Genomic DNA, 15008 nt, shown 5'->3' with positions numbered 1-15008 from the left:
AAAGGTGAAAAGGAAGAGGAAGAGAGAGGGAGAGACTTAATTCTAGAAGATTGTACTGAGTTAAAGTTTGGGCCTCTGCTCAGGGGTCCATTCCTTTCTTGAGGGTTGGGTCAGAGTCCCACAGTAAGCTGGCCGTGGGCCTCTGCCCTGTTGGCCCCTTTGCTCGAGGCAGCCTTGAGCCCAGGGAGGTGCTCACAAAGCATCAAAAGATGTCCACTTCTGCCTTGGAAGCTTCTGGCTGGAGTTTGCTCTCAGTTGCTCCCTCATTGTCTGCAACTGGCTGGATTGTGGCCAGGTCTGGCAACTTTTACCCCACCCCACACCCCCCAACAGGACTCTGAGGGTCCCAGGGAAGCTCATTGTCTTGTGTCTCTTCTGTCTCCCTCACCTCAAAGTAGGAACCACTGCTTTTGGAAGGTAAGACTGAGCACCCCCAAGGCAGGGGCTGAAGGACAGGCTGAATAGTTACTGCCATGACTGCTTGCTCGTTCTCCTCGAGCAGTGAGTCCTGGAGGTGGCAAGTGGGACCTTCTGGGGAAGAGTCAACATTCTGGTCTTTTTTCTTTTTTTAACTGAATTTTATTTTAATTTTTCCCCATCTTTATTGAGACACAGTTGACTTATAACATTGTATAAGGTTAAGGTCATACAGCAGGATGATTTTATATATACATGATGGAAATGATTACCGCAGTGAGGTTATTTAACACGTCCCTCTTCTCATATATTACAGTTTTCTTGTGTGGATGTTGAGAACTTTTCAGATTTGCCTTCTTAGTAACTTTCCAATAACAGTACAGTGGTGTTCACTGTAGTCATGAGGCCACACAGCACATCCTCCCAACTTCCTCTTGTGACTAGAAGTTTTCACGTTGGTGTCCTCTGACCACCTTCCACATCACCGGCTCCCTGCAACCACCAGTCTGCTGTCTCTAGGAGTTTGGTTTTTCTAGATTCCACGTACAAATGAGATCATATAATTTTTGTCTTTGTCTGACTTCTTTCACTTAGCATAATGCCCTCAAGGTCCATCCTTTTTGTCCCAGATAACAGGATTTCCTTCGTTTGTATGGCCAAACAATATACTATTGTGTGTGTGTGTGAGTGTATCGACCACATTTTCTTTATCCATTTACCTGTCAGTGGACACATATGTTGTTTCCATGTCTTGGCAACTACAGTGCTGCAGTGAACGTGGGGGTGCAGATGTGTCTTTGAGATATTGATTAACTTTGGATAAATACCCAGAAGTGGAATTGCTGAATCATATGGTAGTTCTATTTTTAATTTTTGAGGAACTTCCACACACAGTTTTCCACAGGAGCCACACCAGTTTGCATTCCCACCCAACAGTGCAGAAGGATTCCCTGTGCTCTGTCTACATCCCGGCTAACACCTCTTGTCTCTTTTTGATCTAGCTGTTCCAGCAGGTGTGGGGTGATACCTCATTGTGACTTTGATCTGTGTTTCCTTGATGCTCAGTGGTGCTGAGCACTTTTTCATGTACCTGTCGTCCATCTGAATATCTCCTTCGCATAAATGTCTATTTAGGTCCTTTGCCCATTTTTAATGGGCTTATTTGGGGGTTTTTTGCTGGCAAGTTTTCTGAGTTCCTTATATATTTTGGGTATTAACTTTTTTATTATTAACATATAATGTATTATTTGTTTCAGGGGTACAGGTCTGTGAATCATCAGTCTTACACAATTCACAGCACTCACCATAGCATATACCCTCCCCGGTGTCCATCCCCCAGCCACCCCATCCCTCCCATTCCCCCACCCCCCCAGCAGCCCTCAGTTTGTTTTCTGAGATTAGAGTCTCTTAATGGTTTGTCTCCCTCCCTGGTTTCATCTTGTTTCATTTTCCTCTACACTCCCCCATGATGTTCTGTCTTGTTTGTCAAATTCCTCTTTCACTGATTGACTTACTTCACTTAGCATAATGGGTATTAACTTCTTATCAGATAAGGTTTGCAAATATTTTCTTCCATTCTGCTTCCATTCTGCAGGTTGCCCTTTCCTTTTGCTAGTGATTGTTTCAGTTGCAGGAGTTGTTTTTTTTTTTTTTAAGATTTTTATTTATTTATTTGACAGAACAGATCACAAGTAGGCAGAGAGGCAGGCAGAGAGAGAGAGAGGAGGAAGCAGGCTCCCTGCTGAGCAGAGAGCCTGATGCCGGGCTCAATCCCGGGACCCTGAGATCATGACCCCAGCCGAAGGCAGAAGCTTTAACCCACTGAGCCACCCAGGCGCCCTGCAGGAGCTTTTTAGTTTGATATAGTCCTACTTGTTTTGCTCTTGTTGCTTGTGCTTTTGGTGTCCTATCCAAAAATTATTGCAAAGACCAGTGTTTTCTTCTAGGAGTTTTATGGTTTCTGATCTTTAATCCACATTAAGTTAATTTTTGTAAGTGTTGCAAGATAAGAGTCCAGTTTCATTATTTTGCATGTGACTGTGACATTTCCCTAGTACTGTTTAATGAAAGACTACCTTTTACCACTGAGTATTTTTGCTTCTCTTGTCAAATATTCGTTGATCATATATGCATGGGTTTATTTCTGGGCTCTTGATTCCATTCCATTGGTCTCTGTGTCTGTTTTTATGTCAATACCATACGGTTTTGATCACTGTAGCTTTGTAGTAAATTTTGAGATCAGGAGTTGTGATGCCTCCAGCTTTGTTCTTTCTTAGGATTGCTTTGGGTGTTTGAGGTGTTTTGTGGTTTCACACAAATTTTAGAATTGTTCTTTTTCTGTGAAAAAATTCCATTGGCATTTTGATAAGTTTATATGGAATCTATAGATGCTGCTTTTTTTTTTTTAAAGATTTTATTTTTTATTTGACAGAGAGCACAAGTAGGCAGAGAGGCAGCCAGAGGGAGAGGGAGAAGCAGGCTCCCCCCTGAGCAGAGAGCCCGATGGGGGGCTTGATTCCAGGACCCTGGGATCATGACCTTGAGCTGAAGGCAGCCGCTCCACCAACTGAGCCATCCAGGCACCCCTATAGATGCTTCTTATTTGCTTTCGTGTGCTAATTTTGGGCTTAGTGTGTTTTGTTTTTTTTTCCTAACTCTTTGAGACAAAGTTAGGTTCTTTATTTGAAATCTTATTTTTCCCCCCTTGACATATATGTTCAGCACTAAAAATTTCCAGTTTAGAACTGCTTTTGCTGCATCCCGTAGGTTTTGGTATGTTGTTTCTATTTTCATTTGACTCAGGTATTTTTAAAATTCCCCTTTTGATTTCTCTGAGCTATTGGTTATTCAGGAATGTTTTATTTATTTCCATGTATTTGTGAGTTTTTCAGCTTTCCTCCTGTTACTAATTTCCAGTTTCCTACCATTATGGTTTGAAAAGATACTATAATTTCTATATTTTTTAATTTGTTGAGACATGTTTTGTGTCCTAACATGATTTATCCTAGAAGACGTTCCATGGATCCTTGAGAAGAATGTGTATTCTGTTGCTGTTTAATGAACTGTTTTATATATGTGTGTGAGGTCCATTTGGTCTATAATGTTTAAATCTGCTGTTCCTTACAGATTTTTTTTTTGTCTGGATAATCTCTCCATTATTGATCGTGGGGTATTATTAGAGTCCCCAGCTATTACTGTATTGCTGTTTATTTCTCCTTGTTCTGCTAGTATTTCCTTTATATATTTAGCTGCTTCAATGTTGGGTACATAAATATTTACTATTGTTCTATCTTCCTGATGAATCAATCCCTTCAGCATTATATAGTAACCTCCTTTAGTTTTTTTTTTTTTTTTTTTTTACCATTTTTTCTTAGTATTTTGTCTAATACAAGTATAGCTACTCCTTTTTGAGGGTGGTTACCATTTGCTTGAAATATCTTTTTCATCCCTTCACTCTCAGTTTATGTGTATCCCTTTAAAGTTAAAGTGAGTCTCTCTGTATTATAGGCAGCATATTGTTGGATCTTTTTTGTTTTTGTTTTAATCCATTCAGCTATTCTTTGTCTTTTGATGGAGAATGTAATCCATTTATGTTTAAAGTAATTATTGATAGATAAGAACTTACACTTGCCATTTTGTTTTCTAACTGCTTTATAGATCCTGTGTTCTTTGCTTCCTCTCTTGTCTTCCTTGGTGATCTGATGCCTTTTCACGGTGGTATGCTTTGACTCCGTTATCATAATCTTTTGCATACCTAAGATGGGTTATCCTCAGGTGGTTACCCTGAGGCTTATATGAAATATATTTATAACGTGCTATTTAAGTTATTAACAACTTTGGTAGCATACAGAAATTTATACTTCCCTCCTCAGATTGTACATTATTGATAATACAATTTACATATTTTCATATTGTGTGTCCAGTAACAAATTATTGTATTTATGGTTATTTTTATTATGTTTTAACTTTTAAAGTAGAGATGTAAGTGAATTATGCAACACCATTGCAATATTTGATGATCTGACTTTTACTATATATTTACCACTACACATTGGATATACACATTCATATGGGTTTTGCACATTCATATATTTTTATGACGCTAATTTCAAATAACGTATTTTCTATTTCACTAATGTTTTCTTCTGTTTGGTCAGTTTAGCTATTAAAGCTTTCTGTGGAGTTCTTCAGTTCAGTCATTGTATTCAGCTCCAGGATTTCTGTTGTGTTTCTTTGGTTTTTGTTTCTTTGTTGAATTTCTCATTTTGTTCATGCAGTGTCCTAATTTTGTCTGTGTATTCTTATAGTTCACTGAACTTCTTTAAGAGATTTATTCTTAATTACAGAACGTATAGTTTGTGGATCTCCATTTCTTTAGGATTGGAGCTTTATGAGTTTCCTTTGGTGGTGTCATGTTTACCTGATTATTCATGAGCCTTAATTCCTTATATTGGTATCTGCATATATAAGTGGTTTCCTTTTCCAGACTTTATGGGTTTGCTTCAGTAGGAAAAGACCTTCACCATTCAGCTTAGTTTGGGGTAGTTGGTGGGTCATCTAGTAGCATTTGTGGTTGGCAGGGCATGCTCTCAGGGTCTCTAGTTGCGTGGGGCCGCTGCCCATACTCTGATCAGGGTTGGAAGCTGGGGTTCTACTCTCTGGGCTCCTTGGTTGGGTGGGTCTGCTGGTTGGGCTCTGTGTTCAAGCAGGGATGCTGAGCAGACACCCCGGCGGGTTGTACCTGCTGGCTGTGCTACATGGTCACATGGGGCCTCTACATGTGTCTTACAGTCACCTCTGGTTGGGAGCTGGTCCCTGGATGTGTTCCCTGGAAGGGCGGTGCTACTGGGCAGACTCTATGATTGGGCAGGGCTATGGTGGTTCTCCACCATTGCTCCTGGTTGGGTGGGGTCTCAAGCTATCATCCCTGACCAGATGGTTTTGCTGGCTAGACTCTGTTCAGGCAGGACCATAGGCAGGGCTTCATGATTAGACCTGGCCTCAGGCTGTGCTTTGTGATTAGACTGTGCCCTGAAGTTGGATAGGTCTGCAGGCTTCACTTCAAGATCAAGGAGCCACTGGCTATGCTCTGCTGTCGAGCAACATTGCTGGCTGGCATGGCTGGTGGGTGGGGATGGGCCTCCAGCTATATCCTGTAGTTTGCCGGGGTAGGGGCTGTGTTCTGTGTTTGGGTGGGGTCACTGTCTAGGCTCCCTGTCTGGACAAGGCCAGAAGCTGTGTCTGACATTTGGGTAGGTCTGTAGGCTGGGCTTCAAGGTTGCTTAGGGTTACTGTTCTGGCTCCCTGGTTATGTGGGACCAGAGACTGTGCTCAACAATTGGGCAGGGCTGCTGGTTTGACTCCCTGCCCAAAGTGGGGCTGGAGGATGGGGTCAGTGGCTGCCCAGATTCTCTGGTCAGGCTTTCTGTATGGTCCGGATGACGGGAAACTACACTCAGTAGTTGAGTGGGGCTGCAGATTTGCTTCCTTGACTGGGTGGGGTGGTAGAATGGGCTCCAGAGCTGGTTTCAGTCTGTTGACTGGGGTTCCTAATCAGGCATAACTGCCAACTGAGCTCCCTAGCTACATAGGGCTACCAGCTCAGCTCTGCAGATGGGTGGAATTACTGGCCAGGATCTTTGCTCATGCTCTGCTGTAGCAGGAACATGGTCCAACAGGATTTGAGTGTTGGTTAGTGCAAGTTCTGCCCTGCTTCTGTCTTTCTGATTCCCAGTGGTCCCTGTGAGCTGAGACCCACGTGGGCCTTCTAGGAACCATCCCCCAATGCTAGGGGACCTGGAGGTCCACCTTTTTCCCCACTGAAGAAACCACAGCTCACTGCTGGCATGAGGAAGGGGTGATTTGGTCAGTTTTTTTCACTTCTCCTGCCCTTCTCGTTTGGCCCTTTGTCTCTGGTCCACAAGGGTGCATTCAGGGGGTTTTCACTGTGGTGTCTTTGGATAGCTGCTAGTGGTCTTGTGATGGAGACAGAAGTTGGGAATAACCTATGTTGCTGTCTTGATGTCCCTGAAATCTGCATTTTGGTATTGAGAGAAATCCAGCTACGTGGAGTCCACACACATCTTCCCCAAGCCACCACCTGCCTCCCCTCATGCTTTCCCTGATTAGACCTCATTATCCCTTTCTGGCCTCCCATCCCATATGTGACTCCCCTTCAAGATAGCCTTTTATCCTGCTTTGACCAGGTAAAGAATATGGGGAGAGGAAAACAGAAGCATTGGTTAAAGGCCCACTTCCTTTGCCCTCATGCTTCCACCTGGCCCCTAGTTTTGTGTACTCTCATTGGCCAGGTTTTGCCTCCACCTTCCTTGTTCCCTTACCACTGTTTTGGGCCAGGAGAACACCTGTGTGGTGGCAAAGCCTTAAGGCTGCCTTGTCATCCTCTGTGGTGGTACCCTGTGAGGAAGGTGGGCAGTTTTGCATAAACCAGTTGTTACTTTGTAATTGAAGAACATATTTTATTTTAGGTGTAATTAAAGAATCTGGTGCAAAGCACAAGGGATTGATTGAAATACTCAACCTTTCTGAAGAAAGTGAAGTGGATGACACTGAGGTGAGGTATCTGCTGGTTTCTTTTGTTTAAAAGGTCAAGTTTCTGCTATATATATTAGGCATTTGAAAAACTGTTAATAGACTATGATTCCTGTATGGCAGTTTTGGTGAACTATGTAGGATTTGTTTGCCAAGCAGGTGTGCTAGACTGTGGGAGGCAGGGTGAAGTGTGGAGCGGAGGGGTGTAGGAAGAAGAAGAGGAAGCCCCAGAAGCCCTAGACTGGCCTGCATTCCAGGTGTGGGGCCCATACAGGTGCCCGTGCCCTCCCTGGCCCTTTCCTCTGCGACTCCGGGCTGGTAGCAGGTAAATGTGACCGTGTACAGACTGGAGTGTGTTCAGGCGGATGAATGGGGTTTTGTTTCTGCATCTTTGTGGTTTCCCTTTAATAGTGAAAATTCTCCACTTTAGCTGTCCCCTCTTTCAGTTATATTGCATGGTTTTGGTAAACTAGTTGCGGCATTGCTTTTGCCTGGCTCTCCTGGTAGGTGGAGCTTTGTGGAGCTCCCAGATTTGGTTTTCAGGGACTGTCCTCTTGAAGCTGAGAAGCTTGCTTCCTGGGGGAAGAGGGGAATGACCATTTGTATCATTTGTTGATTTTCCAAACTAAGATAGTTTGACAGGGGGTCTTTTTGATTTGTGAACATATTTAAATGTGAATTCTTAACAAAGATAGAAAAACTAAACCATACTGAGATACATGCCTATGGCCTTTAGTAAAGGTTATAAAATGCCATAAAAGTGGGGCTCAGACCCATCTTCAGATGTATGGTTGCCATGTTTAAGGGCTGTGATTTCACTTCACTATATTAAGATCCAGCTGGAAAGGTTTTCATCAGCATATTAAGCTGGCCTTTTAGATTCAACCCTTGGTGGCATTACATGACAAACTGGGACCCACCACCCGGGATCAGGATCAGCTCAAGGGAATCACAGGAACACTAAGTATTTCAAACCAACACCTCTTTCCATACTGAGAATACTACAGAAGCATCCCCAGGGCGGCATTCAGATGCTTCCTTCTTCCTATCTGCCCTCTTCTCCCCCCACCCATCTCTCTTCTTGTCCCTTCTCCTCCTTCCCTCTTTTTTTCTTCCTTTCCCAATTTTCCTCCACATCAAAAAAGTGTAGCCCCAAGGCCACGTTATTGTGGGAACTTGATTTTCCTAATTACACTGGCTTTGGGGTTCTAGACCAGCGCTGTTCAATAGAAATACAATGCAAGCCGCATACAGAATTTAAATTTTTCTAGTAGCCATATTAAAAAAGTTAAAAGAAACAGGTGAAATTAATTTTAATATTTTTATTTAATCAAATATATAAAAATACCATTTTAACATGTAATTAGTATCAAAATTACTGAGATTTCACATTCTTTTTTTTGTATTAGGTCTTCAAAGTCTGTTGTGTATTATTTTACACTTCTAACGCATCTCAAATCAGACCAGCCACATTTCAAGTGCTCAACAGCCAAATGTGGCTAGTGGCTACCATACTGGACAGCGCATTTCTAGACCCTGATAAAAGCCATGGGGTGACTACATCATCAATAGAATACATATACATATACATATAACATTTTATATGCAAATTAAGGGGTTCACATTTCTAAGAAGTCCTCTCCAGATTTGGCCATCAACCCAGTCAATGGACCTTTGATTAAAAAACCCTTACACGTTCTCAAAGTCTGTGAAGAAATCTGGCACAACTCTCTTATATCCACTTCTTCCTCTTCCCCCAGGATCACAGCACTTCTCCCAGCCGTATGTCCTCAGGTTGTGAGAGTACATCAAACCAGATTTTTCTTAGGTTTGTATTTTTCTGATTTGTAGGTGAATGTGAGTAAAAAGAAAGGAGATGGGGATATACTGAAGGATCTTATGAAAACTGCAGGCACCACCAAGGTCAGGGAGGCTCTTGGAGATTACCTGAAGGCACTTAAGACGGGTAAAGAAGGCAATCCTTGTGAACCAGAAGGTCCCTTTTCTATTTACCCAAGTTATGCTCTGTACTGTGGTCTGGATTCCCAGAGGTTAGGGTGATGTCTGTGAGGCTTCCAAAACAACTTTTATGCTGCAGGATAAACTGTAGTCTGGAGGTTGAGAGCTAGTCACGAGTAAGACCATAATTAGTGACTGTTGGTATCATATACACCGCAAACTATTTTGCCTCTGGAACTGCTGAGAGTTTTCTGGAATGATAATTCATTCAGTTGTTTGTATAATTACTTGTTCCAGGTTTATCTTCCCTCCTAGAGTGTAAGCTCTAAGGGGGCATGGAAGGTGTGTGTCTGATTCGCTGCTGTATCACCAGCTTTTTGCACAACTCCTGGCACATAGTAGGTGCTTATGAATAAATCTTTGTTGAATGAATGAGTGACGGAATGAGAGGCATTACAGATATAATTGAGATTTACCTAGATGGTATCTACACTGTGTGGAAGTGAGGTCATTCGTTGTCTTTTTCCCTAAATTAGTCAGCTGCCAGGTAGAAGGACTGGGGGGCCTGTATGTCCACACCTCATCCTTGGACTCTGTTATCAAGGTATGAGGTGCTGACTGGCCCACAGGTTGGAATACTGGGAGGCCAAGCTTTGGGAGGTGATGGTGAAGCAATTAAGTGTTTGGTTCTGACAGTAGGTGAAGGTCATAAAGCTAGTAGTTGGTTTATAAAACGGAGCTACTGGAAAAAAATTGAAAATATCATGCTTTTATCAAGAACAAAATAAAAGTGAGGCATTTGAAAAAAAAGGCAATCATTCCTATGGAACTCATGTTCATAATTAGTTTTATATGTTAAAAACATGGTAAGGTCTTGAAATTCTCAATGATATAAGAATTCTTTATAAATATCAGTTCTCTTATTTTCTTATAAGCTGTTTGGATTTTCTACCTTATTGGTGGTGCTCAAAGGGCAAAAGTTTTGCTTTTTTGATCAAAATCACTTCCTGTATATTTCTTTTTAGAATTTACAATGGCAATGATTTTACCAAGGAAAGCCGTGGCAACCCAGGAATTGAAGTGAATTGTTAAAAGGAAACGGAGTGAGAACACCCTGCAGGTATGACCTCTGAGGTCAGTATGCAGGGAGGTAAAAGGAAGTGCTTAATGAGGGTGCTTCAAAGTCCTAAATGAACTGGAAAAGGTTAATGAGGAGGGCTGTTTCATTCATCTTTGCATCCCTTGCCATTTTGGGGGGAAATAATGAAATGAGATTTTTATCCTTGATGGAAGGGAATGTATACATAGGCCTTCTTATGAGATAAATATATAGTTCAAGACTGTGTGTCAAAGGTGGGGTTCTTTGGCAGGCAACGATTGTAAACCAAGCAACTCTGAGGTTCCCCTACCACAACGGAAAAACCTCTCCAGCCTTTTGGATTGGGAGGTTTTAGGTCCTGTTCTTGGCCTCTGGTGTTGGGCAATTGACACCCTTTGGCTTTAAGTGCTATTGTCTTTCATCTATTTATCATTATGCCCTCTGGACCATTATGTACATGTCCAGGAAGGATTTGGGATATTAAGCAATGGTCTGGGAGTGGAACAAAGCTGAAGAGCTCCAAGGAACAATGAGCTCTGTTTCACGGTAACCAGGATTGGTGGTGCTAAAAGGCTTTTTGTGCTATTTCCATGTGTCTGGAACATGTAGTATAAAATTTGGGGACATTTTGGTATGAAGAGTGGAGACTACATTTTTAAAATCTAAGTAGCTTGATCCCTGGCATGCTAGTTAGTTATCCTTCGGACCTCTTCTCTTCTTTAAGATCCACGATCCCCATTGTGGCACTGCACATGACCACACTCTTCGACGCCACTACAGAGCAACTGTACGGCGTCTTCACTGGGAAAGACATAAGTAACTTCCCAAGCTAGGATGTTCAGTGCTGACACTGGGAGACAATGTGCCACTACGAACCGGAGCTGGTTTTTCACTTCCCATACGGCTATGTTCTTAACAACTAAGGGATCTATCTAGATGGTGGGGGCAGAAGTCTTTAGGATGACTTTTAAAAAAATTCAAGGGTGTAAAAGATGGGCATTTTAGGGAAACAGATCCACATTTACGGGATACATTACTGAGTTTTCTCCCTCTGAGGGAGAGAAAGCTGTAAGTAAAAGCTACAGATTAAGGATAAGAACAAAAAAACCCAAAATACCTTAACTGTTAATACTTTGGATTTAGGTTGAAAAGGTGATAGGGCACACTGGACGAACGTGTCTGCTATATGTTTGCTTGGTTAGTTGGAGCAAAAATTTTCTAAATAGCCTGCTGTAAAAGAAGCTGAAAAGGGAGGGAAATTCCAAATGTTTGATGGGAACATCACCAGTGAATATGTAGAATTGGTAAGTAATCTTTAGGGTTAAAGAAAAGCTGGGACTGACTCTTCTGTTAATATTGCTTTTTATTTTTTTTTTAAGTAGTTTCTATAGCCAGCATAGGGCTTGAGCTCATGACCTCAAGATCAGGAGTCACATACTCTTCCCAATGAGCCAGCCAGGCACCCCAATATTGCTTTTTAAAATCCATGCTTTTAAAACTTGCTTTGGTTTTTTTTATCTGAGCTCACAAACTTGAGAACATCATAAAGTTGGTCATAGTAAAGCTATGTGTACCTGGTTGTAAAACAAAAAATGTTACACATAGTAATGATGAAGATGAAGACTTAGTTCTTAGCATAGTAGATGTGCTAATGCTTATGGTTTTAGAATAAAGAAGGAGAATTCTTAACTCATGCTCTACAAGTTTCACATTTCGGCCACCTAAGTCAGTAAGGTCTGCATTGCCTCACCTCTGACATCAACTCTGGGTTACCAGTGTCACTGCACTTCTGTCCTGGAGGTCAGTGCTGGCATGCAGGAACAGTGGATTTTCAGTTGGTGCTTGATGTATAACCTGGAAGATGGGACTGTACAGTTGTTGACTCAGTATTTTAAGTGCTCAGGGATTTTAATGAAAGGATTTTCTGTATTGGAAGTTTTAAAAGCTGTTTTAAGGGAATTTCCCCTTTGTTTTTAGTTGACAAATAAAAAGATCATCATGAAGTGGAGATGTAGGAACTGGCCAGAAGGTATGTTACTAGTATTTTTTGTTGTAAGAGTCTAGAAACACTCAAGCTCACACCCATGCCCCGGCGCCCTGACACACTATTAACAAGGAGTAGTACTAGTACTATATGGACAGTTTTCCTTTTCGTAATGCTGTAATAAGCTTCTTATCTTCTTTCCAGAACACTATGCAAGAGTTGCCCTGAGCTTTGTGCCTATCCAGGGCAGACTGAATTACAATTAGACCATTCAGGAGTTCCTGTCTGTAAAGAAGAGCATGAAATTCTGTTGGCAGAAGCAGCATTTTGAAGAAATAAAAGGTTTATTGCGGCTGACCACCCTAATGGTTGAATTAGAAGATTTTATAAGGGTATTACTTTTTGTAAGCAGGAAAAATGTCAAGTTTACCTCTTCCCCATTATTCCTTTTAAAAAAGACACTCAATTTATAGTGGATGAAATCCATGAGCTTATACAGAATTCAAAGCACCATTTGAACCTTTACTACAACTAGACTCTCACTGGATTAAAAATAGCAAGCAACCTGGATATTGGGTATGAACCTTACCTCCCATAGCGCTCCTTTGGGGAGAGACTGAGCCGTTGGGTACAGATGGTTGCTGTTTCCCACTAAAGCTTGTCCTAGCAAGCTGCTTTCAGCTGTATTTTTAGTTCAGGCAGATAAAAAATAAATGGCACATCGATACTCTTCCTTTATTTTACTTCAGGGTTTTTAAGGTCTGTAGCTCTTAGGTAGCGAAGCAGTAGCGTGTCACGGTTCGGAAGCATGCTGATGTGAGGCGCAGCGGGCCTTGTCCTGAGGCTGCTCCCTACGGCAGTTCTGCACTCTGGGCGGAGGCCTGAAAGGCTCAGGGGTAAGTGACTTTTTGGACTGCCTCTACTATAGTGAAAGAGAATATGATGGAGAAGTGCTTCCCTCCCACTCACAGTTTTCTCATTACTTTCATCTGAGAAGACTAAAGCAATGTTAAATGTAAACAAATGAAAAGTCATCACAATTCGTTTAATTAAGTGCACAGAATAGCAATCAGTCATGTCAATAAAAATAAAACAATTATTTTTACATCAAGTGTGCTTTATTTCCTCCACAGGTATTCTGTTAAATAAAGCACCATTTATATACTGCCAGGCCACAGCTAAAGAGGATTCTTTACAGAATCAAATTTCTTGTGGTTGTTCCGTATACAAGTAAACTTAATTTTGATAATAAGAACCACAGCGATCGGAGGCAATCTGCCTCTATTATAAGGTACAAAACTGGCACAGAGGACACCATATTATACACAGTAAAAATGCTGTAAGTTTAAATTACATTATACAGGGCCAGGGAACCCTGTCCCTCCCAGACAGCCATAGGAAGTGAAAGCCACTACAGTGAACTCTTAATTACATAAAACATAGCCATTATCTGATTGCCCTTTAGAAAGTATACTGAAGATGCAAATTTTTTCATCTGGATTTCTGCCTGACCAAGGATTAAGCCTATAAATCTATCTTGCCATTCAAGCAGAGAGCACTGACAAACTGAAGCACAAAAACAGAAATAAGCAAAACTTATACAAACAGCATTGTGGGAAGAGGGGACCTTAAAAGTAGACATGCTACATCTAATGTCAAGAAGCAGCTTGGTTTCCTTTGCCAGATATCCTCGTGACCACATGGATTGTAGATTCAATGGTCCTACACAGAGTATCTAAAATGTCGTGTTGCTGCATATGACTAAAAAGTCCTCTGGAATGGCCACAACTGAGTGATAGAGCAGCTTCAGGGTCCTGGGAGGGCAAAGCTTGTCCATCACAGCTTCTCAAGTCAGCTAAATCAGAGAGAACCGCAGAGAGTGAAGTAGAAGGGAACTCAGATTCTTCCTCAGCTAGGTTAGAATCCTTGGGACAGTGGAGGTCCTTAAATTCTTTACAGTCTTCAAATCTACCATCACTGGACTGTTCTTCTGCATGCTGTGACCTGATATTTGACATGTCTTCTGAAAACGAAGATGGAACTTCCATTCGATATTCTTTAACAGAACTATTTTCAGGGGAAGGAAGATCTTGTTCAGTTCCTGGATCAATGATTGAGGAGTCTCTTGTCTCATTGTCTGAAGTACTAGTTGGGGTTAGAACCTCCCTGGTTTCTGTTTTCGTGTCGCTGATACAGCTGTCTACAGTGTGCTCCTCATCACTGCTAACACGCCTTCTTTTAACAGGAGTTGCCCCTTCATCATCTGTGAAAATGAACATCATTCTCTGAAAGGAGTCATTAAGATCACAGTGGGAGTATTTGTAGGAGAGTTTCTTTTTAGCATTATATGCAAGAGACCCAACTGAACCGACAGCTACAATAAAGTCGGTTATACCGAGTGTATTCTTCCCCTCTCCCACCCTAAAGGTAATATTAGTCCAGAAAGCTAACCTTTAGTTTTTCTTTCTTTGGCTTCTTGCTCTTGGAGTGAGTTTCTCTGCTGCAGACAAGTCCTACATTTGCTTAAAAGCTCTTGCAGAGTTGGAATGAGAGCTGGGTTTAATTGCTTGGGAGTGTGTACTGACAGGAGCAAAGCAAGTGCCCGCAGATCCTAGAAAACCCAGATGGGAACATTTCATATTCTAAAGCTAACATTTTGACACGGTTGTTTACAGTCTACCACACATTTACTTTCCCAGGAATTCATTCTGGTTTCTCAGGCAATTTTAGAGAATGCTAAAACTAGAGAGCTAGCATTAGCATATTACCATATTTTATTGGTTCTAAGTCATTAATACCAATATTCTACGTATTATGCCACTAATAAGGTCAGACTGAAGACTCAAATAGTTTTCTGAAAATGGAAAAGGCAAAAAAAAGGATTTAAAACATAAGCCCTGAATTATCCATGAGAAATTAAGGCCTCAATCTAGATATTACAATTCCTCAAATACGCTCATTTCTGGTGTCAAATAGTAAGGCGTTTCTTAGCTCTAT

The 15008-nt window shown here is 41.6% G+C and overlaps 1 protein-coding gene and 1 pseudogene across 4 annotated transcripts in view; one reads left to right on the top strand and one right to left on the bottom strand.

Moving 5' to 3' along the window:
• The first annotated feature begins 2891 nt into the window (after positions 1 to 2891).
• Positions 2892 to 12897, top strand: LOC125109817 (putative activator of 90 kDa heat shock protein ATPase homolog 2; annotated as a pseudogene).
• A 140-nt stretch (positions 12898 to 13037) lies between these two features.
• Positions 13038 to 15008, bottom strand: part of USP34 (ubiquitin specific peptidase 34) — a 242333-nt gene continuing 240362 nt past the window's right edge. For all 4 annotated transcript variants that reach the window (XM_047745811.1, XM_047745813.1, XM_047745812.1 and 1 more), the window contains 2 exons: positions 14463 to 14622; positions 13038 to 14274 (listed from right to left, as the gene is read on the bottom strand). In XM_047745811.1, coding sequence (XP_047601767.1) covers positions 13667 to 14274; positions 14463 to 14622 — 768 coding nt within the window. In that variant the 3' untranslated portion in view covers positions 13038 to 13666. The remainder of the gene's footprint in view (positions 14275 to 14462; positions 14623 to 15008) is intronic.

This window comes from Lutra lutra, chromosome 9, assembly GCF_902655055.1.
Source record: "Lutra lutra chromosome 9, mLutLut1.2, whole genome shotgun sequence".
Lineage (NCBI taxonomy): Eukaryota > Metazoa > Chordata > Mammalia > Carnivora > Mustelidae > Lutra > Lutra lutra.
Note: the sequence above shows the minus strand (reverse complement) of the source record. Positions and strands in the feature narration are given on the sequence as shown.